The following is a 26,765-nucleotide window of genomic DNA, read 5'->3' on the forward strand; positions in this document are numbered from 1 at the left end:
ATGATCTCCTTTTACTCAGTCATGTTCACATTGGTGCTCTTCTCTGAGTTCAGCACCCACTCCGTATGCCTGGCCAAACTGGACGACGGCTGGACAGATCAAGAAAACTTGAATTTGATACTAGACGACACGGTGATGAACGAGCCTGCCCTCCACACCCCTGTGTTCAGACAGAGCCCCATCCTGGACAACAGAATGGGCGATGATGAAGACGGAACCCCTAAGATCATCATTCTCTCCGTAAGTATCTCCTTCCATGCTCGCCAGATATTCCAATCCTCATTTTGGCTCCCGTCATCGACAGCAGTTTGTGTGTGTGTGTGTGTGTGTGCGCGCTCCACATGCTTCATGTATGTCCCAACGTGCGTAATTCCTCTACATAACCTTGGGATTTGAGGGCATGTGAGGGACTTTACAAGACTATAATCAGTTGAAAAGATCAAGACGGGGCAATGTTTTACTAGATGGCACAGTGGCAAAATGTAGCTATGATAGCATCTTTGATCCCTCATGGGTCTGGCAGGCTGTGGAGAGTTAGTCCAGCAGCTGTGTGTCCTTTGTGTGTCATGGACATGGTGGTTATCGCTGCTGTAATGGAACAGCACTGGAAAAGGACGACGGGAGGAACAAAGACACTTGGGCAAATCAAGGCTTTAGAGAAATGGACCCACTGTGATATAGTTAATGTGGTTTAGGTGAGGCATGGGAAAGTTTTGACACATTTCTTCCATGTGGGATTTTTTATGAGTTGGCCCCGGTCCAGAAAAGGCTGGGGTTTGGGACCAAGAGGTTCGGTTCTGCTACTTGATGTGCACTGTTGGGCTCAAATTGATAATCTTGCAAAGCTGTTACAGATTTGCTGCGGCTTGGACTCACCAGAGGATCTCTTGACATTGTTGCAGAACACTGAAATCACAGTGTGCGTGATCCGACGTTGAAGCCGGGTTGATATGATGTAGTGGAAGTCTGCCACCTTTCACACATTGACCCGTCTCTCCCTCCCGACAGGACATGGGACAGACAAGACACAGCAGACGTGGACTGAATCTAGCGTTTGCCCAAGCCCTTCCACGCCTCACAGACCATAGTGCAGAACACACTCCTGCTGAACACAGCCTGAAAATAGAACGCAGGGAGGCTGACCTTGACAGTGAGTATCAATTGTTGGGCTACATCATTTAAGCTTATACACAGACGCTCCTTGATCAATCGTGAAGATATGTCATTGATAAAGCCTAATGCTTAATATTTGTAACTTGCTGTTGAAGATTGATGTTTCTGGTGTCAGTGCTAAAAAAGCAGTGTGTGTACAGTATTTCAGTTGTCTCATGTTCTCTCTAATGTTCCTCTACTTAGTGCTGCGATGTATGATCGGAAGAGTCTACCGGCCCTGCTGGTAGGCCTAGGAACATGAGGCCCCCGTGTCTCAGGCCACCATCTCCCTCAAGATTCCCATCTAAACGAACTCTCCTCTGTGTTGCATGTTGAGAAAAAAAAGAAAGAACAAACACGATCATGTATGAAATAAAAAAATCAAATAAATCTTTATTGAAATGTAAATACTGGCAGAACATATGCATTAGTGTGTGCCCTTCATATCCGAAATGGAAACAACTCCATGTGCAATGGGAACAACTGTAGAAGATCTGAGACAGTGGAGATAAGATGCATACAAACCAAGGAGAAGTAGCTGGCAGCATGCCCACAGCTAAGAAACTGCATGAACCCAGTCCAAGAACCCATTGATCTGGTACCAAACAGATCTACTCAGGTTTCAAGTGCTCAGATTTTCCACATAGCCTCATGGGTAGCAGCTCTATTTTTTACACTCAGTAAAAGATACACACGTTGTGCACTTATCTTTCAATGACTGAGACTGAGGCTAACATCACAACGAGGAGAGTGGAGCCTCAGGAATCAGTCCCAAAGAGAATAGAAAACAAACACAGGTGCATTGCAAGTTCAATCATATAAAATTAACATCACCATGACCCTCCCTCCTCTATAACACAAAACAGCAGTTTTTTACACTCTGAAGAAGCTAGTGAGCTTGCCCTGCCCAGAAATCAGCTTCTTCTTACTGGGGGCTTTGGGCCTGGTCTTCCCATACGTTTTGCTCAGGACAGCTGCGGGAGGTTTCTTCTGAGGGGGTTGGTTCTCTGAGCTGCCATCTTCATTCCCGCTCACCTGCTTCCTCTTGCAGGCCTTGCTTCCTGTCTGGCCGGCGGACTCCTTAGTGCCCGCCCCTGCAGTCCGCCGCCTGCCTGGGGCATTCCCGCACCTCTGCCCCAACGGGTTAGGGCCTGGGTGAACCTCCGAGGAGCTCACCTCTGCTGGGGAAAGAGGAACACACGGGGTAGAAGAAGCAGAGCTGAACAATCCGGGTGTAAAAAAGCCAAACAAACAAATAATACCAAAAGAGAAGGAAAAAGGGAGGGAGAAAAAGAGTTATGATGAAATTGCTGATGTTAGCCTGCAGCTTAACAGCCGGTGTGTTTATTCTAGAGCTGAAACTGAACATTTGTCATGTAGGGGGGATTGGGAGGGAAGGAGAGGGACGGAGGGAAGAGAGCTGGAAGAAAGTGTGTGTGTTCTTCAAGTCTTTACTACAGAGTCGGGGGCAGCCAGGTTTTATAGAATGGGGAATCATTTTAAAGGTTGATCTTAAGTACCAGTCCCAAGGCTGGGACGGGGCCGGGTTCGAGACCCAGGCTAAGAAGGTGGGGCCGGGCACCGGTCCCGTCCTGTGGCGTCAGAGGGAATAGAAGCCCATCCCAGAAGAGAGAGAGGGGTGGGGAGCGGGCAGGGGGACTGGGAGTGCACACACTGCACCGTTCTGTGATGAAATCTGGACCTGGTTCTCAGCACGCAGCGTACTACACACAGCTAGAGGTCTCTGGTGAAAATGGAGATGGATGTAACACAGCTAGAACTTGTACCTGTGCCCGCGTCCTCCACCGCAGCAGAGGTGGACTTTGGCTCGGAGGGCCCCACTTCTGGCGCAGAGACGGGGGTCCGTTTGGGGGCAGGGTGCACACAGGTGGGGACCTGGCTGGAGCTGGGGAACTCCAGCACTCGGCTGAGGGGCAGGTCCTCATCCCGATAGGTACAAGAAAACTGGGATCGGATGACCCTCTTACTGACCTGCTGCAACAGACAGGAATGTCATTGCATCCCTAAAACAAAGCTCGGTTTTGAAACACACAGGACACCCGACAATCCAACGGACAGAAGCCCCCCCGACTCTCGTAGCCTATTAAAAAGTGGGGTTCTGATCTCGGAACATCCTAGCTGAAGTCGACGATCTCCGGCGGCCTCGGTTCCAGCCCCGGGGGTGCACTGATCCCCTCCTTTCATCCCCTGTTTTGATCTACGCCTGCTCGGGATTACCAGGACCCACGGAGGAATCCGAGGGGGGGGGGGGGGAAATACAGTGGTGCAGAGCTGGGTGGGTCTGTAAAGCAGGGGAGGGGGGGATCAAAGCCCTGAGAAGAGGCTGTTCAAAGAACTTCTCAAAAGAGCACCTAAAACAACAGCAACCCTGCAATAGCGGGAGCTAGAACGCAGGCCTGGCCCGGCCCCGCATCATGCTAATGAAACACACCTCAGGCCCCCAGAAACGAGGAGAGACGGAGGCGAGAACATGGCGGAGCAACGCTGGATGGGGTTAGAACACCTAATCCAATTAGAGCAGGTGACCTGAGGTGGAACAGTGTGTTCAGTCCTCGAGGAGGAGGAGAGGATGGGGGCTGTACTGTCCCTACATAATCCCAGCAGACTGATCGACTACAACACTCAAAGCAACAAGTCTGTCCCACTGGCCACATTCCTCATTCCACATTACTGTCGTCTCGCCGAAGGTCAGATCTCCAAGTCATGTACACGGTGTTCCTGTACTGTTGAAATCAGCTCTGTACCTCCGCATTGGAAGAGACCTGAGACCAATTAGATGTGTATCGCAAATGTGGAAGTAGTGTTCAAGATTGCAGGAACCCCATGAACATGATTTAACGATCTCATAATCTGAGCAATGTAGGCAACCTGAAACTATGCCAGTAGTGATTCTGGAGACACCCTTCCTGATAATACCACTTCCAGCAATAGCAGGTGTAAGCAATTTCTCTGGTTTTGTTTTGAAAAGCACACACAGTCTCACATGGAAACGTTTTTTGACTGGCCAGAAACATGCATCTTGCAGCAGAGAGGTTTAACTACAATATACACAAATTACATTATAATATCCAGACATTCCATTTGCATTAAGAAATACAAAACATAATGAAGACCTTATGAATTTGCATAATGATCACACTGCTTTACTTGGTTTGATATTTTAAATAGCACGGAGAGAGCCACAACTCGGAAACTAAATCTGGCCATCTTTGTGTGTGCCAGTTGACGTCAGCGTATGATGAAATTGTTGGGAGAGGACTGAGATAAAGTCATTCAGCAGACAACAGGAAACAATAACCTTTCAAGTTTCCCTTGCTAGTCTAGTTACACGACTGATAGGGCATCTTCAAAGTGAAATTGATGCAGAGAGCTTCCGCCCGCCGAGTTCAGGAAGCGGGGAGCTGTCCAGGGACCATTACATCGCACTCAAACAAGGAGACGGGCAAGATTATGGGGAACTAAAGTGACATCTGCTAGCGCAATCAAATAAAGAAGCCATTTCGCAAAATCTGTTTAGCATACATGTCTGAAAGGGTTCAAGCAGTTTATTTCCATGTTGAAGGAACAGCTCAACCCCTTAAATCTAAAACTGCCATTGTTAATCATTTTTGGATGAGTCAGCAGTTTAGCGCCTGCATAATTGAATGTAGAAGTACAACTACTGTGGTTGAATTGATTAATGCACACACTTTAATGCAGCACCAGGTCTCTCTCTTTAAACCATTCTTCTCCAACCACATAGTGAAACAGTTAAAGCTTATACTGTACAGTGGGGCAAGTCTATATCCCACACAGCATCCCGTGGCTGCCAACACCAAAGGCATATTGATTCCATTTACATCTAGGGGTACATTAGACTGTGAAAATATTACTCAATCAATATGCAAATCTTTATTCTGTCCATTTATCAAATCAACAGGGTGGAGCCCTGCTAATCATTAGGATAACAATTGTTTTATCAGGAGGTTGATGGTTTAAATCCCCTGTAGATGAGTGGTTTTATACCTCCGATTCGAGCAACACACTAAACTAACACTGGGAGTGAAAACACAGCTGTGCAAATGTGAATGGTGGAAGCCAGTTAAGACGAGGGCGTCAGCTAAGCAAATAAATAACATAATACCAGAGAGAAATTACAGGACGAAAAGACATTATTTTCAATGTTTGTACATCTGATTCAATTTGGTTTAACTGATGTTTTGGATTTGTGTCTCTAGGTCCTGATCTCCAAGGGAGCTGGGGGTATGAATACCTTGGGTTTGAGGGAGTCTTGTCGATCCTGGACGCGGCTGGCCAGGGGTTTTGGAGAGGAACCAGAGGAAGCCTCCGGAGATCTGAGGACACACAAGCAATCAAGAGGGGGAGAGAGAGAGAGCGTTTATGTGCCTAGGGTCTAGAAAGCTGAGCAAAACCACTCATTTAGCAAATTAAGTCTGTAAACGTGATGAGACAAGCACAATCTCTCTTGCGGTACAAGGGTGTTCTTGACTTGGCAAGACGAAGCTCAGAGAGTTGTGTGGGTCGTATGATACTGCACCCAGCAATGAAGGCTACCTGAACAGTGCGAGTACAGAGGTCCCCTCCGCCCCACTGAGGACAGCCTGGTCCTCAGACAGCAGGTCTGCTGGGTTCCTGCACGGCGGGACGAGGGCCTCCTCGTCCAGCAGAGCCAGCAGGACCTTCACGGTCTCCCGGCCTCCGTATGCCGTGGCGTGGTTGATTGCATATGCTTTTGGCTGACAAAACACAAAGACAATCGTTTATGGTTCCATATACGTTATTGTAAATTGATAAATTCATTAAGAGGGTCACCAGAACGCGGCGGTGTAAATGGCACGCCGCACCGCACCGTAACATAATCAGGGCTGGTTCTAGGTAAAGGCATGTGGTCATGCCAGCGCTGGACATAACACAGGACATTCTACAGCACGGTACAAGCGGAGCCCACGCGGGGTTCAAGGCAGAGACTTGTGTCAGATACCCTGGCTGGACTGATCCCTGTTTCACTAGCCGCTGCCCCTTTCTGGGCCTGGTGGATCAGCTGTATTCTCTCCTTCAGGTTCCCGGCGGTCTCCTCTGCTTCAGCCTGCACCGGGTCCCCGCTGCTGCGGCCCTTCACCAGGGCCGCCCTGACGCTGCCCACCAGCCTCGCTCCCGCAACACTGGAGAAAGACATAAGACGGCCTTAAAGACTCACAGTCCCAATCGTCTCAAGTGTCTGATTGATTATCGTGTATTAATTACATGGTAAGGTACTGATTTAGCTGCCAGTGCATAGCGATTAGAGATGTAATGGTATGAACATTTCATACCACGTTTAGTGACCAAAATGATCATGGATATCAGTATTTTCACCATTTCAACAAGTTTTATATTGAAATAAAATTAGCAGCACTATGCACTTTTTGTTTGCATAAACATTAAAATTATGTTGCTAGTGCTAGTTGCTAGTTGCTAACGTGACTATTGCTAGCTTTGAAAAATTCACTGTAAATACTGTCCAGCATCAACCGAAGTTCAGAAATCAAACCCGGTTTTAATGGTAATTGTATTGCAATAAATGTAATCAAAATGTATCACGGTTCATCATTATGCTGGTTATTGTTACATCCCTAATAACGATAGGGTTAAAGTAATTACAGCCTGAACGCAGGCCAAAGTGCAAAGAGAAAGCGTGATCCAAAACAATAACACAGCGCCAACAATAGGATCTTAAAAGTGGACCTCTACTGTAAAACCACTTTTTCCCCCCAGTGGAAAACTGATGTTTTAGGCTCATTTATACTGACGCATGTCCATCCTGGTGTGCATTTCAACCATCTCAGGGGAGCGTCTCTGTACTGAAGTACACTGCTTTCTGATGGGGGGACAAGAAAAGGCTAGAATTGGGGGGAAAAAGTCCCCCTTTAAAAGTTCAGTGGCTATAAACGTAGTAAGGTGGAAAATAAGCCGAGCTGAGTCCCCCGACCTACGTAGCTCTTCTACGAGGGAGTGAGGCCCAGTAACAAAATCATCTGGGAAAACAGATGTTAGCTGAACAAGAGGCCCTGAACTCTCTGTTGAAGGTGTTTGTGTGTGGAAATACAGTACTCCACTGAGGGTGTGAGTGCGGGGTGCAGGCTGTTGAAAGAGCCATTCTGGCTCTGATCGCCCTCAGTGTCTCATTCGAGAGGGGCCACACAGCAGTGCAGAGAGAAAACCCTCAGCAACCCTCACAGTCATAAACACCCAGCAAGGGCCTGCTACGGGGAAACTGGGAAAATGTGTCCAGGTCTCTGTAGCCTACCGCCAAATGAATGCCATCATGCGTCAAGTCAGGACTAGTGCAGATATATCGAGGGCTAGGCACTACTACAGTGAATCATGTCACAAATCATTACCTCACTCATAGATTTACTTCAAAGATTTTCATCAAATGACCAAACAAACACTTTTGTTGCATTGCCAAATGCTTGATAAAGGATATCTGTGTGTGTGTGTGTTGTGCGTGTGCGCGCAATAACACACACATCAGGAAGGGGAATCAAGGGAATCTCAAAGTTTCATGATAATTCAACTGTTCAAGTGATCAGACCAAGGAAGGACCAAATGGATCTTTTTGAGCAAAATTTGACTTTGATGTAGCACAGATAAACAGGTTTTAGCAATTGAAATGTTATCATGAGAACCTGACTCAAGACTGAGATTAGGGTTTATTTGAAGAGAGGAAAATGAGATCTGGACACTGTGATGGGACAGGTGCGGTCTGATGACAAGGTTATGCAGATCACAGGCAGTCATCTCTGTGGGCGTTCTAGGATTCAACACCAGCTGGCCTCAAAACCCTCATCCGTCGCCATCAGATCGGTACTGATGTTACCTTCCAAGTACGGGTGAGACAGGGACAGAAGCCGGTACACAGATCAGACCAGGTGCGGTTTACCTGGGGTCAGGGTTGTCTCCCAGTAGCTCTTCCAGGTTGTCCATGAAATGGACAAAGTCAGACAGTCCTTTCAGGTGTTTCCTCAGGGGGTCGGACTCAGCTGGGGCATAGCCTTTTCCTCCAAGCTGGATGGCCCTCACAAATGATGTCACAGCCTGAAACACACACAGTATAAAATGAAACACAATCATGCCATTGGTGACTGATTAATTAAATGTTTGTACAAATTACCATACAGACTGTATGGAAAACAGACTACAAACAAGAAAGTCTCGGGGCGTATTTGTTTACCAAGAAGAGCGATGTGTTCTTGTTGCGCGCGGCATGTTTTAGCTCTGTAAAAGCTGTGCGTCCAAGCGAGCGGTTGGGTGTGTCCAGGGTGTGTGCCAAGGCCAAGTCATTCTTCGTATTGACAAGCAGATACAAATAGGAGCAGAATACCCTCATCATCACCCTTTGAACCTATTGGGGATTGAAAACAAACACAACCCTCAATAACAGCTGACAACCATGACGACAAGTCCCATTTAATGAGTTTGGGTGGAATCAAATTTTATTTAAGTGTTTTAAAGTGGGCACTTAACCACTCTCAAATTCATAATCAAAGGTTAAGACAGTTTTACTTATGCCCATAAAAGTGAGATTCCTCAAGAATCAATCGATATAATGGCCCCACTACTTCCAATGGCCATTGAACAGCAGGTAGGTTTATGAAACCAAAATTCAACTCATCACCCCAGCCGGTTGTACGGTAGCAACCGGTTTCTATCATAAAACTACAGCTGTCAGAACACCCGGTTGGGGGGGGAGACTGGGCTGCAGAAGCCCTTGTCCTAGCCCACATTGTGTTGTGTTTTAAAAACATCTGCCTGGTAATTGAATTCACATTTCACACATAAATCTTAGTGATATGATTTAAAGTTCCTGTTAATAAGAGCGAGACACATTCCAGACGGTAAACGAGTGCTCAGAAGACTGGGAAAGCAAAGATGAATTAATTCTTGCCAGAGGGGAAGAAAACGGAGAAAGAACACACAAAGTTCCTCCTGTGGTACAATGACACTTGCCAACGTAACATTTCATGCTCTGGACAAAACCACCTTCACTAACATGAGTGCGGAGAGGGGAAATGGTGTCTTAATGGGCCATTTGTAGACTGATGTATAGGCTACTGTACCTGCGTGTTGCATTGCCGCGACTTGCTGGATGGTGTTGATGGGACTTGGGAATCCCTCGCCTCATAGGCCTGTGTGTTAACGTTACCTGACAGAAACTGGAACAGCTGGACCTTGGCAAGAAAGTGAACAAAGATTTATCGGTTTACCTTAGCCGGCCTCTGTGAGGGTATAACACAAGGCTCCGTTTCGGGTTCTCTAACGTGAGTCCTTCCTCCCTCCTAACCTTACAGAAATCACTTATGTGACAGGAATAGACTGTAGCCAATGTAGAGATGCACTTTTTTTTACCCCTCCAATCAAAGATCATCAGAGATTACTGTACCTCATGGAAGGGAGAAAGTAAGGTAGCATTTGTAGAGAAGTCAAACGTGGCCAAAGTGAACCACCCCCAACCATTCAGTATTCCACTCATTCTGGTTTCAATCAGGCCTACTCACTGGACTCAGGGGCTCCTCTGGGTCCGAGTCAACCTTCAGCTGGATGTACAATGACTGTATATCAATCAGGTCCACAGTGTTGGTGCGTTTCAGAAAGGAGTCATATGCTTTCCGGATGAGGTCATAGTTTTCTGGGCGTGGGGAGTCATGGAGGGACAGGTGAAGCTTGTCATTTAGTAAGTATTTCCAGGCCATCAGCACGTCACTCAGAGCCACAGTGAACTCTCCATTCTCCTGTCAAAGACAGAGCAAAAACAGACATGACTATTACCATCCGAGATGGAATCAATCAAAGATCAAAAAAAGTTTTTCTTTATTTTCACAGTTTAATTAGGACCTTGAGTTACAATATGAAATGTTTAATAATGTCATTGCCTTGCGTGAACTTCAGTGTTGATGTCATTGAGGCCCAAATGAGAGAGGCTATGGTTCAGTGTGTGTGTGTGTGTGTGTGGTTGTGTGTGCGTGTGTAGCGCTGTGGTAAGACAATCGGTCAGATTTGATAATGGTGAAGTTGGGAGTGATTTTATTTTATTACCTGTTTGTTAACCTCTGCTATGGCGAGCTGTAAAACCATTAACATGGCATCTGATCCGTGAATAGTTGTCCTCTCTGACTCTAGAACCCGGTGACATTCTCTCCTGAAGATTCTCACCATTGTCTTCAGACTGTCCTCCAGAGTAGCCATTGTTTCTAAACAACACAAAACGCTTGCATTTCCAGTTCTTTCTCTATTATATAAGAAACATATTTTTATGTATCCGTTATATTCACAGTATATTAACAGAAAGTCCTAATTGTGTTTGGTGCGACCGCACGGATCACATTACAGCGACACACGTCGTATTCCATGGACACCTACCAAATATGTAACATTACATTGTAACACACAAAAGTTACCTTCAAATGTAACCAACGACCTCTTGGGAAAGTTCGCTCTAACATGCAGGTTCAAGGAGCACGTACCAAAACAAAACAGCCGACGTTTTGAAAATTTAAATCGCCTCCAACAGTATTCAACTGACCAATGAGATGCCTCAGATCACACCATGCCCACTGATAACGAGGTCTGCATCATCGCGCAACGAATGATTTTCTTTAAGAAAATAATTGCATTTTAGAGCGTAATTCACTTACAATCTCTATACTTTAAATACATCAAACTCAGCACTGACTGATAATATGAAACGTTTCTGAATCCTTTGTTTCATTTGTAGCAAGCGAGTGATCCCCCTTACAAATGGTACGTTCCACTTCCGACCGGGAAGAGGTTTTGAATTGGTTTTGAATGCCCGGGCCACTACGCGGTTCATCGGATTTTCGCTGGTACTGTTCTATTACGGATCGGCCGGGTTAATAAACGTCTCATCTGGGAATTATACCAAAACGAGTGGACAGACGAAAAAAAAAAACCACGTTAGCAGCATGAATGAAAGGCGCGCTTAGGTATGGTTACGAATACGACACATGAATTGCTATTTGTCAAAATATATCTTATCCATGAATCAAGGTCAGTCGGCAAAGTGTGATTCTAAGCCTTCTTATTACCTGTCTAATGTTTTAGCGCGGTAGTTAGCCAGTTTACGTTAGGACAAGCTTTTACTAACGGTATGCTGCTAGCTACTAGATAGCTAACGTTAGCCCAGCTAGAGCGGGGGAATTCACGGAATCGTGGATATTGATGATTGTGCCATGTGTGTGACAGCTGAGACACGACTATCCCAGGATACTCCCACTTCCTTCAATGCATAGCCATAGGCTATACTCACTGGTAATTAGCAATTTCGCTAGCCAGAGCTATACACCAATCTAGCCGAATACAGTATCAGTGTAGCTATCTTTCTAGCTTTCTAGCTAACTAGCTGGGATTATATGATAGGTACCTAGGTACTTGCTTTATAAAGGCGGTTGTAACAGTTTAATATAGATACGATTAATGGATTTCACCAAAGGCTGTTTTATCAGTTTAATATAGATACGATTAATGGGTTTCACCAAAAGCATCCCTTTAATGAATCTCCTGCCTGTGTGTGTTTTGGGGCTTGCGTGTGTTAAAATGTTCAGTAACTGTTAACGTATCCGCCTCAAGCGGGAGAGCGTGGGTTCGAATCCCGGCTGGGCAACTCCTTACATTGGTGCCGTGACCCGGATGCTCAGTGGTGTGGAATGACTTTAGAGGGGTGAGTGTAACCGAGTGGCAAAGTGTCCTTGTGAGTCCCAGGTAGTGGTAGCAAGTGGGAGTGCTAACAGTCCCTCCAAGAGGGGTGTTCCTATTGGCAGAACTGTTAGCATATCCGCCTCCCAAGCAGGAGAGCAGGGTACGAATCCCACCTTGGGCAAGTCATTAAAGGGGTAGTTCAGAATTTTGGATATAGAACCTAATTTACGACTTACCCATAATATTGTTGATTGATGGGGAACATTTTCCGCTGATTCCATGCTGTCTCTCGTTCCGGAATTAGCGGCATGCTAATGCTAGCGCAATGCAGTAGAAACGGATAGCATTCAAAGAAAACTCACTTAAACAATCCACAGTGCCCAAAATCAAATATGAGGGCAATCTGTTGGGGGCTCATTTGAGTTTTTATATTATCATTTTTGACATTCAATCCATTTGTTTGTTCAGACCTTCTGTAAGGGAGGCTTGAACACCTCCGGGCCAGTAAATAATGCTTTTCAATGGCCTGCACGGGCCAGTGCAAATATAACTTTGAGATCATATATATATAGATATACAAGCTTACAATTGTCTTCCCATAATAAAACAAATTTTTGAGAGATTCGCGACTTTCCACAAACAAGGCAGAGAGCACAGAGACACAATGATCACGGGTGAGTTCAGACCCTACAAAACGTTTATGTTTTGCTATGCTTTCCAAGTTGAACAACATGTTTTCTCTGTGTTACCCAATCAGCAGACAGTTCCAACACACCACCGTTTAACGTTTGATACATTTGTCTGGGCTGAAGTTCAACTCGCCCCAGCTGTATGCTTTGTGTGACAAAAAAACAAACCTCTGAGCCTTTACTCTGATTGGCCGTGGTAACGCGCCAGCGCAAGAACTTGAATGTGAAGAGGAGGCCGAATACCTTGTACATAGCCGCTAATAAAATGTTTCTGAAGGCACCTGCTGCCAGCCAAAAACCTGGCAAAAAACAGAAAAAAGAACCCACCTTTCACCAGAAGCACTGCGCAATAATGACACAAAAGCGATTTTTCCAGTCTCACTGGCCAGATCGCTGGCCTTGTCGAGGGTATAATGAGGAGAAGGGAGAAGTACTTTGCTAGCTTTGCCGATCTATGCTAGCGTATGCAGACAAGTGAGTGAAAACATTAGACAGATCTTACGTGAAATAGCTAGCTAACTAGCTAATGTGTTTGAAGGTTTAGTTCTTAGTAATTGCTGACTAGATCCCATCATCACCAGTTATGATGATTATGATCAACTACTTGTAGAAGCACTCTTCACTTGGAAAAATGCTCGCCATGTATGTCCTGTTTAAGCATTAGCAAAATTTGGCTATATCTTCCAGGCTAGTGATACAACATGGGAGCCAGTGATACAACGTTGGGGCCAGTAACTTTGAAAATCCACTGTCCCCTTTTAAAGGAGTAGTAAAGGGAAAATGCATGTTTAGCCCTGTTTTAAGGTTACTTATGATCATATACAATGGTTCAGATCAAAACGTTGACAAAACTAGCACTTTTGAGAAAGTCTGATGCCGAGTTCACACCGGGCGTGAATTTTTCCTGCGGTGCGGCGAGTTTACATAGAAAGTCAATACAATTTGCACGAACTGGGCGGCGGGCGGTGCGTATCGCCGAACTTGGCGGCCAGGATTCGCCGTGCGGCGACATTTGCAAAAGTTACATTTTTTTTAACTTTCTGCGGCGGATTCACGCAGCGACCCATTGATCCCGCGGCGAGATTGGGTGAACTGGGCGGCGCAAATTTTCTCACCGCGCCCGGTGTGAACACAGCATGATAATTGCTCTACCACCGTTTTGGTCATACAATGGATGTGGGTGGGCACCTTCTAAAATTTCTAAAAACATGTTTAACTCTCAATTCAAACATGTTTAACTCTCAATCAAGACAAAAAACTCACCGAGGTGTTAGTTGGCGTTCTGACATATAATTCGCCATAAAGTAAGATTCTAGTTCATATGCAAAGGCTTTTTTAAATATTTAGCATATAACTATTTAGTCGCAGCACATACGTGTGTAAACTTCCGCAAACTAGGTAGCCTAGCAACATAAACAATAACAATAGCTACCGTAAGTAGTTCCACTTCCTGAATCCTCTGCGGATTGATCTACACATCTACAACGGTCGATTCAATACAAGTCAATGGATTTCATAAAATTATCAATGAAATCCTACAGGATTCATTCTTTGCGGCGAATTTCATGTCAGAACACCAACGTACACCAATTACCCCCTCTGTGAGCTTCTTGTCTTTGAAATTGAGAGTTTAACATGTTTTTGAATGATTTTTCAAGGTGCCCACCCACATCCATTGTATGACCTAAACGTCTTTGAAATTGAGAGTTTAACATGTTTTTGAATGATTTTTCAAGGTGCCCACCCACATCCATTGTATGACCTAAACGGTGGTAGAGCAATTGTCAAACTTTCTCAAAAGTGCTAGTTTTGTCAACGTTTTGATCTGAACCATTGTATATGATCATAAGTAACCTTAAAACAGGGCTAAACATGCGTTTTCCCTTTACTACTCCTTTAAGTAACGACTTGCAGTAATTCTAAGATAATCCAAAAAATAAAATAATAATCAAAACCAAACTGAAGCCCTAATCTTATTAAAAGCACCAATTCTCCTTCCATAGTGTTAGAACTGGCGCGTGACATGTGGAAGTCCACACAACGTACACAGCTGAGCAGGCTGCCTGATACAAGCTAGCTAGCTAGCTACTGCAGCGTTTATGTAGCTATGAAATGAAAACTACTTTACACAGGCCATAGCTTTTACCGACACTCAAGATAGCTCAGCTGCCTGTGCTAAAGATTAATAGCCTTGTGAGACCATCCTGATGTTGCAAGCTCACGTTGTTAAGCAAACCATCTGGCGCGTCAGGGTAAAAGGTTAGCTGCTGTAACTTTATGCGTAATCAAGCCTAACTTTGACATTGTGGCCCCAGGCTCAGACTATCCATCAGCATCTATCTGTGATTCTCTTTCTTTGTGATGACGTCATTAAAAGATGGTGTTCCCCCACTAAAAAAAATCCCCACTACACCACTGTTTATAATTGAGTTTACTTTGAATGTTAGCCATTTCGGTTCGCTTGCGCTAGCATTAGCATGCTGCTAACACCCTAACGAGAGAGAGCATGGAATCAGATGAAAATGTTCTGCATCAATCAACAACAGTATGGGTAAGTCATAAATGAGGCTCTATGTTTAATAATTCTGAACTACCCCTTTAACATGGGTTACGCATAAACTATTCTTACAGCGGCAGTACAGAAGTACCACTTAAAAACATTTTAACCATAGATTCCTTATATTTGGGTATTATGATTAGGGTTGATTAAGGTTTTGAGAGCAGAATTTCCCAAAAACAGGATGCAGAGTCATAAGAAGAGCGGGCGTGTCTATTCTTATGGCCGCCGCGATTGTGAGACTAGATAGGGCGGCGTAAGAATAGACTGTGCCCTATTATACATTTATTAATAACTTTATAAAAAGTGAAATTGCACTGTTACACCAGCAACATTCAACATTATTTCACATTATGTGTTCATCATACCAGCTGTCAACTATGCCCTTTTTCACACATTTATAAAGCTTCAATCTCTATAACCCCTTCCCAGAAATATTTTGGGTGTGAAAGGGGTATTGCATACCACTACTACCACTCCCTGGTAAGATCGGATGTCTGTCTGTCTGGTCAATCCCTTGTGGAATTGCAGCGTTTTGAGCTTAGTTTGTAATGACCTCTGTCCTCCTTGGAAACGCTGTCGTTGTAGATGTCATGAATCCCCATGACTGGTCTTGTCCAGAGACTGGTAAACCAGGTTGTGTCACAGTGCATGGCCAGCCCCCTACTTAACTTTGGCTCTAGATAATGTTAGTACTTTGTCCATAAATATGACCTCCATTATTTGTGGTTAACCTTAAAAAAGGCAGTGACTATTTTCAGTAGTAGAAGTAAATATTTCAAGCATTTTAGTCATGAATACCTTATATTTGGGTTAGGGTTAGAGTTAGGTATAGACTTAGAGCTGAAAGTGAGGCGGTAGATAGGGCGCCGTAAGAATAGCGGGCAAGTCTATTCTTACGACCGCCGAAAGACTAGACAGTGCCTAAAACATGTTTTTTGAAAAGTATCTAAACCAACTATAACTTTCTTCCTGATGTAGGTGGTAAAGAGAATCCGTTGATTTGACCAAAGTTTTCTGCCGGAGGTACCATGCAGGAGGACATGAGTCGCGGTGCCAGCTACACTGTGCCGTGTGAAGGTTACGTGAACGTAGTGGAATTCAGCCCCTTTGACAACGGCACGGCTGCCTCCCTCCTGGCCTACGGAGGGAAGGAGATGGTGGCAGTGGGCGCTTGCAGATTCCAGGTTAGAGTTGGTGCTCCCAGATTATGATGTCCATTTTGCAGAACGTTATCACTTCACTTGGCTTTTTTTTTGCCTTTTAATAGTGAACATTTACATTGTGTGTGTATGTGTGCGCGTGTTTGCTTTTGCAGGAAGAGGACCTGGAGGTTGAGGGGGTCGAATTTACGACACTGCGTATTTTCAGTCACATGTCGCGCACAGACGCCCTTGCCTGGAGTCCTGAGTCCCGCCTGGATAGGCTGCCCCAGCTCATAAGGTAGGCTACCGTGTTACACCGAAGCTCTGACGCAGCACACTAGAAAAGCCATTCTCTGATACCCAATACACGTTGTCTAAACGTTCTCTAAACGTGTATCGGATTCAGCTTCATTCAGCATGCATCTATTTTTTTCCATCATTTCATTCATTAGTATTCATACAGTGTATCGGATAGCAGCTGGGGTGGTTTATAGAGAAACCACTTCCTTCCACAGTTCTAGACAGACCGAGAGTGCATTGTTACAGAAGCAGACATAGCCCACATATACTGCATTAGCCCAGTCATCGTAGTCTCACAGTGTCACTCTGTAGCTGCCAGCCAAGTTATTTCAGGTGGTTAGTTTGGAAGTGGGGGGGGGGGTTGGGGAAGGTTTCCGTCCTAATTGGAAAGGTGGATGGGAGCGCCAGGATCCCTTGGGTGGTGTTCCAGGTTGCTGCGATTGAAAGGGAAAAAGCAGTGATACTTCCTGGCCCATCGGCGGTCAGGTCTGGAGGGGCCCTGGGGGACGGCCCTGTGACGTGCGCACATGTTATTGCACCGATGGCTCCCCCCGCTCAGGTTCCAGCCCTCCCCTTGTTTCGCACGTAGCCGTGCCTTCCAGGAAAAGTCAGCATTCTCACGGGCGTGCCTTAGGCTGGGGCCTGGACAGGGAGAGCCGGGGGGGGGGAGCAGAGAGAGAGGGTGGGGGGAGAGGGGCACAGTGAGAGAGGTGGGAGGTGGACAGAGAGAGAAGGGGGCAGAGAAAGAGAGAGGTGGGGGGAGAAGGGGCCAGAGAGAGAAGGGGGGGGGGGCAGAGAGAGAGAGAGAGAGAGAGGTGGGCAGAGAGAGAGAGGCGGGGGCAGAGAGAGGGGGAGGGGAGCTGAATGAGAGAGAGTTGGGTGGGAGGTGAGAGGGCAGAATGAGAGAGTTGGGTGGGGGGTGAGAGGGCAGAATGAGAGAGTTGGGTGGAGAGTGAGAGGGCAGAATGAGAGAGTTGGGTGGAGGGTGAGAGGGCAGAATGAGAGAGTTGGGTGGAGGGTTAGAGGGCAGAATGAGAGAGTTGGGTGGGAGGTGAGAGGGCAGAATGAGAGAGTTGGGTGGAGGGTGAGAGGGCAGAATGAGAGAGTTGGGTGGAGGGTTAGAGGGCAGAATGAGAGAGTTGGGTGGAGGGTGAGAGGGCAGAATGAGAGAGTTGGGTGGAGGGTGAGAGGGCAGAATGAGAGAGTTGGGTGGGGGGTGAGAGGGCAGAATGAGAGAGTTGGGTGGGGGTTGCCATGTTCTACCTGGCCAGTATCAGCTTGGGCGAGGTTTGTAAGACAAGAACCACCGGTCTGCCTTTGATCTCTCATCAAAATGGCCGTGTGAGGATAATGGTCTCACTTGGATAAAAGCACTATACTGCAAAGTGCAGTCCATTTACCATTTACTTAGCATATGCTCTCACAATACATTTCTAAAAGTAAAGCGATACAAGAAGATAGTGAGATTTATTCGGCCTATAAGCCTAGATGTTGAATTGAAGGGTTAGGGATCTTTGAAGGGTCACTGCAAAGGCTATAGGGAAACAACAGGGTTAGAAGCAGTGTGGAATGTCTTAACGTCCGTAGGTCTCTCTTGTGGGTTAATTGTCGGACACTGTAACCTACTGTACTGGTACGTACGATCAGGAGAATATTTCTCGGGTGTGTCGTGACATCATGCCAAATCCATCCATTGCTGCGACTGAAAATGTGTGAAACCCGCTGTGTGTTTTTCTTGTGTTATGTGTGTGTTTTTCTTGTCATGAGTGAGTTAGTGTAATTGTGTGAATAATTGCAGGCGCTGGTGTATACTGCGGCTGATTAGAAGGGAAGTCCCTGCCTCTCTGCTTTGGTTTCGAACAGAGAAATGCTCAAATGGCATGAGGATCCTTGATGTATTTCTCTGTGTTTAACTTTGCCGTGCAATTAGAATCTCCCTGGCAGTGTTTCCCTTGATCGATGTCCAGCTCCTCACCGCGCACGCGCGCTCACACACACACACACACACACACATACACACACACACACACACACACACACACACACACACACACACACACACACACACACACACACACACACACTCACTCATCCAAAGGTGTCAGACCGGCTGTGCAGTGTACTGTAGACACACACATGGACATGGGTGTGTTTCTAGAGTAAGACATGCTCGGTAGTTTAGGCTTTGTTTTGATGTTCTCTTCCATTGTTTATTTTTTTCTACATCTCTCTCTTTCTCTCCCTCCCTCTCTCTCTTTCTCTCTATCTCTCTCTTTCTCTCCCTCCCTCCCTCTTTCTCTCTCTCTCTCTCTTTTTCTCTCCCCCCCTCCCTCTCTTTCTCTCTCTCTCTTTCTCTCCCTCCCTCCCTCTCTCTCTTTCTCTCTCTCTCTCTTTCTCTCTCTCTCTCTCTCCCTCCCTCTCTCTCTCTCTCTCTCCCAGATTTTGCACTGCAGCAGCCGACTTCCAGCTAAGGGTGTTGTCTTCTGACCTTCAGAATAAACATGAAGTCAAGGTACAGGATCTTAAGTTGTGCATTATATTGACAAAGCCATGTCCTATCAGTTTGCATATAGTGATGCTATTTAAGTATTAAAGCAATCAGTATTGACATAGTACTTGGTGTACTTGCAGTGCAGGAGTAATGTAACTGTGGACAATTAGTAGAAGGCATTCTAATACAATTAAGATTTTTTTTTCTGTTGTTTGTACAGTATGTGGCCATTTATGTTTACTTAAATATGTACATCCCTGTATCGTCTAGGTGATTGGAGGCCACACCAGTTACATTAATCACCTGGTGTTTGAGCCCACGAAGGGGCAACAAATAGCTTCCGTCAGTGATGACCACACTTGCAGGTCAGGACCCCCCCGACCCCCCCCCCCCACACACACACACACACCTCTTGTTCATGGGCTGAAATATGGCTGAGACTGTGTGTATGTGTGTGTGCGTGCGTCAGTGTGTGAGTTCCCTGCTCTTGATTCTGTGTTCTGTTCTATGTTAATGGTGCAGAAAGTCCTGACTGTGTTTCCACAGTGAAACCCAACGCTAAGCACAACACGCCCCAGCGTTGCTGTGCGTAAGAGCACCACTGCTTCTCCGCTTTTCCAACTAATTGGTTAAATATGGAAATCCAATTAGCTGCCGTGTTTTTCCCCCTCCTGGGGGGAGGGAGGGAGAGGGGGGGGGGGGGTCTTAACAAAGTCGCCTAATCAGTAGTGGAAGAGGGAGAGAGAGTGTCAGTAGCCAGGGGTTGCCTCAGGGACACCCTGTGATCACACACACACACCTGCTATGTCTTACTGGAGGTCTGAGCTCTCCCTAAAGAATAACCTACTGTAAAATATTAATAATATGGGCTTTTCATCTCCATTCAGTAGTGTAATAATACCTGGCCGGAGGAGGTTAGATATGCATCTATTATGACTAAAACGACTGTTGCTCCTAGAGATCCTGGATTCTGTATCCTTGCTCCGGCGCAAACGTGAAGACGCACTGGTCCAATACCGCCACACAAACCAAGAAAGGCCGTTGACTTGAGGGGTTTCGGGGGCGCCATGGTAACGGCACTCTTCTGGGCCACGGCCACCACTCCGTTCCCCTACCTGTAATCTGAGTACCCAGAAGCCCTCGCTGCGGCGAGAACTTCTGGGAACAAGCTAGGATATTCGTTGACACCAATGGGAAGACCCTTGGATTTTGTGCACTGAGGATGAGGGGAGGCTGATTGTTCTTTATGATTGGCTGTTCGAAGGCAGCTGGATTTTACGATTGGCTGTTCAGATGCAGCTGGATTTGAAAGGAATGTGCCGGCTCCGCCCCTTTGTCCATGTTTTGTGGCGCTTGACTCCAGACTACCCTACCTGTAACCATGGGATGAGGGACGGGATGAGCACCGCGGGGCCGGTGGAAGGATGAGTCTGTGCTGTGTAGTGAACATCCGCTCTCTCTCTCTCTCTCTCTCTCTCTCTCTCTCTCTCTCTCTCTCTCTCTCGTGCGCTCAGCCTCGCTCTACCACCCGGCCAGAGAAAACAGGGGTGCGCTCCATCTGCAGAAAGATTTAAAACTCTGTCACGTTGAGAAAATATGGGACGCAGGAGGAGAAGAGAGAGGCGGAACGAGCGAAGGCTGGAGTTTACAGGACCGGCCCACACAAACTGAGCCTCTGATAGGAAAAGAAGAAGAAATGGATCTGTGTGTGCGCGCGTCCGTCCACAAACTTGTCGTCTCAGCGTTTGGCCGACTGCTCTGCCATATCTATGCATTGCTCTCGGTAAACTCTCTCTCCCCTCCAGCGTGGGCAATCTAGAGCCCGCATGGGTCCTGACAGAGCGACCCCAACCGCCTCTCACCAGGGACCAGAATGCACCGCCTGCCTGACTGCACAAATCCCCTGGGCCTGGGCTGTGTCTGTTATTAGCCTACAGGGGTCAAGTGCCGGTGTGTCCTAGTCTGTCTGGTGAAACCTTAATTGCGTGACCAGCTTCGTCGGGCAGCATAACATAGTGCCACCTAGAGACCAACGAGGGGAGTGCAGGTTACTCAAGGGTACCGTGAGTTGACTGAGTTCACTGATGAACTGGAATAAAATGAGTGAGACCCACCTGCAGCAGCTGCTTTCGCAAGCGGCGGGGGATCTGAACGTTTTATGGCCAGAGCGTAAAAAGTACATTTTGATGTAATTTCTACAATCATCACAGCGCGGGTCGAGCTCTTCTCAACACCTGTAGCCCATTCTCACGCTCCGCCACAGGCCCTCTCCCCAGGCCTGTTCTCATCGGCACACGTTCTCATGCCTTTGCCCCCCCTCCGGTGTTAGGGGGTCCCACAGTAGAGGGGAAGGCCAAGCTGATCCAATAAAAATTACTAATGGCCCAGATAATTATTTCAACAGTCCAAATGTCTGATGTCTTAAGACAATGTTATTGCGAGAGACACTCAAGCAGGTCCGATGAAGATGGATGCCGGCGCAAAGGGGAGGTGGGAAAACGCAGCGCACCTCCTGCCCCGCCCCCTTGAGACGACCTGGGCTGGATCATTTGTTTTCCTTGCTCAACCCCGCTCACTCCCGGGAGGGTCACCACAGTTATTTACTCTGCTCCCTCAGATAAATCAGATCACGCGGCGCGTCGTTCCCTCCCCCCCCACTTGCGCGCCGCTTTCGGGAAAACATTGATGACCAGGACCCACCACCCTCCCCTAAAAATGGCCCCAGCTGTTTTCTCGCCGAGTGCTGGAGCGTGGTGACTCCGAACGCTTCGCCTCCCTCTCGCCTTGCGTTACTGTCAGCTGAGCGTTCGACGTCCAGCGAGTTCGGCGTTCAGCGCGCTCGACGACGCTGCGTCAAGTCGTAGTCTTATGCAATTACACGCCGCCTGGTCAGTCGAGGCGGTCGCCCCTTGTTTTCGCCTCTTCATGCCTCTCGCCTTTCGCTCTGCAAGGGTTACGTTTAGCTGGGCAGTTCTCCCCCAACCCCCCCTCCGTTTGAGGGGCAGAGTGGTTGACCACGGTTTGGCTGGCGGTGGCGTAGCGTGCGATTGAACTCTTCTTGGCGACTGGCCTGAGAGGAGAGGGTTTTTAGGCTTGTTTGTCTGCTGTGGTCTGAGGGTTTCAACCTCACTCACGCTCCATGGAAGAGGGTCTGACTCTGCACAGGGTGAAGAAGCCCAGAGAAGAGGCCCGGGGAGCTCTGACGGGGGAGGGGGGTGTGAGGAGGAGATGAAGGGAAAAGTTGAGTGTTTACCGAGGTCTCCTCCTCTATCTCAGCCGCCTGTACCACCGAGGACATTCATCTCTTCAACAGCCCGCTCGACATTTAGACGGGCTTTGGGAAGACTCCGGGCTTTATTCGATGATGTCTTCTGCATGACCTCATCAGTCAGCGCCTTTGCAGGGCATCGTTCCCCAGTCATGGGGGAGGAGGGGGCGGGGTCTTTCTTTCCTAAAAAACCCATCCAAGCACCCCACCCCTCCACAGCCCCCTTGTTCAGGGAAGATGTCAGGACAGCGTGCAGCAGCGGAGGGCCTCGGACGAGATGTTGTTCAGAAGAGTAGATCCTGGTCTCGGGAGAGGGCAGCCTTCGCCATCCGAGTGATTTATTCCACCCGTGAGCAGGTTGTCAGCTTATGGAGACAAGGAGACAGCTTATAGACAAGATCCCTTTTTCCCAGGAAGAAGGGAGGGTACTAGGAATTTCTGGCCAGGACTTGATAAATTACAACACGAAAAGCACTACGTACCCTGATGAAAAAAGATCATCATTATCCTCTGTGTGTGTGGGTGTGCTGCAGACTCCTAGCTAGTGTGCTTGGAACACAAGCGGACACACAGTCCAAGGGGGAAAGTGAAGTTTGCCTAGACAAGAAGCTTTAAGAGATCACATGGCCATCAAGATGTGTGTGTGTCTGCGTGTGTAATGTGTTGTTGTCTGTGCTGTCAGTGTAGGGCTGTGCATCATCTCAGCACACACAGATGGTGGCTAGATTCTAGAAGCTATTATTTAGAACTCCCAGTAGGTAATCGAGAGCTTATTAATTTTGTATTTTTAATTTTATATTTAAATATACCCCAACCCCCTCCCAAAGCATCAAACACAGCAGTTTGTTTGATTCCCAAACTTCCACTATGCTTTTTTTCTCTTTAATGGGACTGGTAGTGGTACTAGGTTGAGGACAGTAGCAGCACTGTCACAAAGTTTTAAATTCAGATATAACTAGAAGGGCAATCGGAGAGCGCAGACCCTCGCCCCATGATGCATGTCGTCAGCATGTACAGTGCAGGGTTTCTGTTAGCCGGTAATTACTGTTTTTTGTCCGGAAAAATCCATTGAAGTCCGATATATTAAAATCTCTCCGGTCATAATGTCCGGACAAAATAATCCCTCCTAATTGTATACAAAATTACAAAATTAAATTTCCATATATTATGATTCCTTCCATCGCAGGCCTATGCGATGCAAAAACGGGTACGAAGCTTGAGGCGAAAATGGAAAGGCCTATTAATATCGAATGGAAATTAGCCTATGCAAGTTGTAAGTTCTTACACTTATTTAAGTAGGCTATATTTAGACTATAGGCCTAGCCTATGAATTCCAATCAGCGCAGCCGTAGGCCTTAAATTAAAATGTTACGAGAAGTCTACATGTTGCCTAACCTCTTGCACTTTTAAATAAAAATGTTATATATCTAGACATGCATTGTGGCATTTCTTTATTTAGCCCAGCCCGCCTATCAGTTGTTTCTCAACAGTTATGTCCTCCTCATCCTCATAGCCTACTGCTATGCCCGTGGTTATAATGACGCTGTTTTATTGATAAAAAGGGTAGGCTAAAACTGGAAAGAGAAATAAGAAAACACATATTACTGTCGCGAATCCCAAACCAATTAGCCTACATCCTCAAATCCGATTCATGCAATTGAAATAAACATTCATGTTCTAGCCTACAGTCGCAATTCAAAGGTGACTATTTTTGTGGCTGTGCAATTACATATAGGCCTAGCGCATGGAATCATGACAGCCTATCACACATTCATTTTACGGATGCGAAATAAGACAATAAATGGCATATATAAGCTACACAACGGCCAATCACCCCGACAAACACCTATAATAGGCCTGATATTATATTATAATATAATGACTGGAATTTCTCCAGTTTGTCCGGAAAAGTCTAATCTTCCCGGACACATTGACCGGTACCGATTTTCTCTAACGGAAATTCAATTTTCCATTAAAGAAAAGTTATGTTTTATATGCTGTCAATTATACTTCTTAGAAATAACGAAAAATCGGAATCTGACAAAATTGTAATCGGCAGGTCAGACTCTTGAAGAAATCGGACTCGGCCAAGAAAAGTGTAATCGCTGCATCCCTAAAATATGCTAGTGGTCCAACACCATTTTAGTTTATGAGCAGCTGGGTTTGACACAACTGTGGTCAGCAGCCAAACGGGTGCTCTCCGGCTCTGCTCTCACTCTGATGTATCTCAGCTGCCTAGCTAGCTAGCTAGATATGACAGGGCCGACAGCAGTAATCGATAGTAGCTAGCTACAGTAAGAGCATAACTAGCTAATTCAAAGCAGTTGAACTAATGGGTGCTTCCTTGGCCATGATGTCATGATTAAGCTAGCTAGCTAGATATGACAGGACCGACAGCAGTAATCTATTTCTAGCTAGCTACGAGCAGAACTAGGCAATTCAAAGAACTAATGGGTGCTTCCTTGGCCCATGCTACTCCCCTCCACCCAGTTTCATGAAAATCGGTCTGGTAGTTTTTGCTTAATCCTGCTGCGATTTCCTCATAGCACAAACAGATCTCTTACGAGCTTTGCCAGACTGATGAGTGGAGTGAAACAATGTGAGCTAACAAGATCAGGATGGTGTCACGAGGCTAAAAAACACCTGACATGCATTGAGCATTATGACACGTGAATCCTGTGTATAACCATCCTCTGGTTCCTTGTTTGATATTCTCTGTGTGATTTTCTCTGTGTGATATTCTCTGTGTGATATTCTCTGTGTGATATTCTCTGTGTGATATTTATCTCTGTGATATTCTCTGTGATATTCACTGCGTGTTCCCACAGGTTGTGGGACCTGGAGGGTAATGAAGTCACCCGTTTCCGGCTGCGCTCCCCAGGGATGAGTGTGTGCTGGCACCCCGAGGAGGTCTACAAGGTGCAGTGGCTTCCACCATAGCCCTCAAACCTCACACAACTCTACCTGAGCCTAGTTCATCATACTGTACACAAGGTGGCGTCTGTGGTGTACATGCAATTTTTAAATCGCGCAGAGGCGCTCAATCCAGTTTAATTCCAATGTATCGTTTTCATGGTATCAGGTTTTACTAATACATGATGATCCAGGAGACTTTGCGGTTGTGATGCTGACATTGCCTCTCTCTCTCTCTCTCTCTCTCTCTCTCTCTCCCTCTCTCAAGTTGATGGTGGCAGAGAAGAAGGGGACGATTCGCTTCTACGACCTGGTTACCCAGCAAGCCATCATGTCTCTGGAGTGCGGGCAGTCGCCGCTCATGTCGGCCGACTGGTGCCTCACCAACACCATCAAGGTGGGCGCCGTGGTGGGCAGCGACTGGCTCATCTGGGACATCACCCGCTCCAGGTGCGTGGGAAGTGAAGGCGATGGTTATCTCCAGACAAATATGTACTCTGTACATTGCACTACTATTGTACACTGTGACACTAGTCTACACCCCCTTTCAAAATCTTCACTTTTTTATTGCTTCACAGCAATTAAAATGTGTTAAATTAAACTTTCTATGCAGTTATTTAGTCAGTTATTTTTTTCCTCCTGTAGTTACCCACAAGAGAAGAGACCCGCCCACCTGGACCGAGCTCCCATCTTCCAGTAAGAGCTTTTGTCCATTTCTTCAGTGGTCATTCACCATGGTGTCCTACACATGCAGTATGTCATGCAATGGTCCCAGTCCCACCCTCAGCTACTAGTTATGATGACCTCCGTGATAACTGGGGGGACAGTAGTGGTGATGGTGCCGCTAATCCTTGGCTCCGTTTGCTGACGCAGGTGGTCGCGGGTCAATGAGAACCTCTTCTCCACCACCGGATGTCCAGGAAAGATCAACAGTCAGTTGCTAGTGCACCATCTTGGTCACCCGCAGGTCAGTAGGTCTTTAGTATGTTTGTATTGGCACTCGGTCAATGTTGAGTAGCTGTGTTGGATATATACGTTGCTAGGGACTTACTCTATGTTGTATGGTGATGTCGTTTCAGCCAGTTGTGATTGGATCAGCCAAGGTGGGGGCGGGGCTGAGCTGGCACAGGACACTCCCCCTCTGTGTGGTTGGCGGCGACCGGAAGCTCTTTTTTTGGATGACAGAAATGTAAATAAGCTCTTCCCTTGGTATGGATGGTAGACAATGCATCAGATGTTCAAACCAATTCTTTGTCATATAGGGTCCTATATTTCTATTTTGATTATTTTGTGTTATAATTTAAATTAATAAACTATTTTTTGTCAATGCACCGTACGCCTTGGTCACGTGCGTGACATTTGTTCTTCATGGCAAAGCACCTCAGACAAACAGAAGGGGTTGACCTGGCTTCTGTGAAAAGCAAATTTTTCATCCTCTGAAGCGTTTGTATCAGTACACCGGTGTGATGTTCTGCCAAGCCTGGGGTGAGCTCCAGGTCACAGGAATGAGTGAGCTCTGCCGTGCCAGCACACC

The 26,765-nt window shown here is 46.6% G+C and overlaps 3 protein-coding genes across 4 annotated transcripts; 2 read left to right on the top strand and 1 right to left on the bottom strand.

Moving 5' to 3' along the window:
- Positions 1-1,400, top strand: pmch (pro-melanin-concentrating hormone; the record flags this gene model as incomplete). Its single annotated transcript, XM_084447741.1, has 3 exons — positions 1-240; positions 1,009-1,150; positions 1,357-1,400. The coding sequence occupies 3 exons, from the start codon at positions 1-3 to the stop codon at positions 1,398-1,400; spliced, it is 426 nt and encodes a 141-aa protein (XP_084303867.1).
- A 625-nt stretch (positions 1,401-2,025) lies between these two features.
- Positions 2,026-10,398, bottom strand: parpbp (PARP1 binding protein; the record flags this gene model as incomplete). Its single annotated transcript, XM_084447742.1, has 10 exons — positions 2,026-2,330; positions 2,940-3,144; positions 5,426-5,507; positions 5,728-5,909; positions 6,155-6,335; positions 8,096-8,250; positions 8,387-8,557; positions 9,273-9,383; positions 9,711-9,944; positions 10,249-10,398. The coding sequence occupies 10 exons, from the start codon at positions 10,396-10,398 to the stop codon at positions 2,026-2,028; spliced, it is 1,776 nt and encodes a 591-aa protein (XP_084303868.1).
- Positions 10,399-11,132: 734 nt separating this feature from the next.
- Positions 11,133-26,487, top strand: nup37 (nucleoporin 37). 2 transcript variants are annotated; one of them, XM_084447963.1, is made up of 10 exons: positions 11,133-11,220; positions 16,096-16,301; positions 16,433-16,557; positions 18,999-19,071; positions 19,321-19,415; positions 25,147-25,237; positions 25,500-25,681; positions 25,877-25,927; positions 26,105-26,198; positions 26,311-26,487. In XM_084447963.1, exons 2-10 carry the CDS (start codon positions 16,146-16,148, stop codon positions 26,422-26,424), a joined length of 981 nt encoding a protein of 326 aa, XP_084304089.1. In that variant the 5' UTR covers positions 11,133-11,220; positions 16,096-16,145; the 3' UTR covers positions 26,425-26,487. The 2 variants fall into 2 exon arrangements, with proteins under 2 accessions (XP_084304089.1, XP_084304090.1); XM_084447964.1 differs by lacking the exon at positions 11,133-11,220 and adding an exon at positions 11,354-11,481.
- The last annotated feature ends 278 nt before the right edge of the window (positions 26,488-26,765 follow it).

The sequence above is a fragment of the Borostomias antarcticus genome, assembly GCF_949987555.1.
Source record: "Borostomias antarcticus genome assembly, chromosome: 13".
In the NCBI taxonomy this organism is placed as follows: Eukaryota; Metazoa; Chordata; class Actinopteri; order Stomiiformes; family Stomiidae; genus Borostomias; species Borostomias antarcticus.

Excerpts from the sequence above, each read along its gene's own strand:
- nup37 (XM_084447963.1), top strand. The coding sequence starts at position 16,146 with ATGCAGGAGGACATGAGTCGCGGTGCCAGCTACACTGTGCCGTGTGAA. Across the intron at positions 25,238-25,499 it reads ACCCCGAGGAGGTCTACAAG|TTGATGGTGGCAGAGAAGAA; the intron begins GTGCAGTGGCTT and ends CCCTCTCTCAAG. Across the intron at positions 25,928-26,104 it reads GACCGAGCTCCCATCTTCCA|GTGGTCGCGGGTCAATGAGA; the intron begins GTAAGAGCTTTT and ends TTGCTGACGCAG.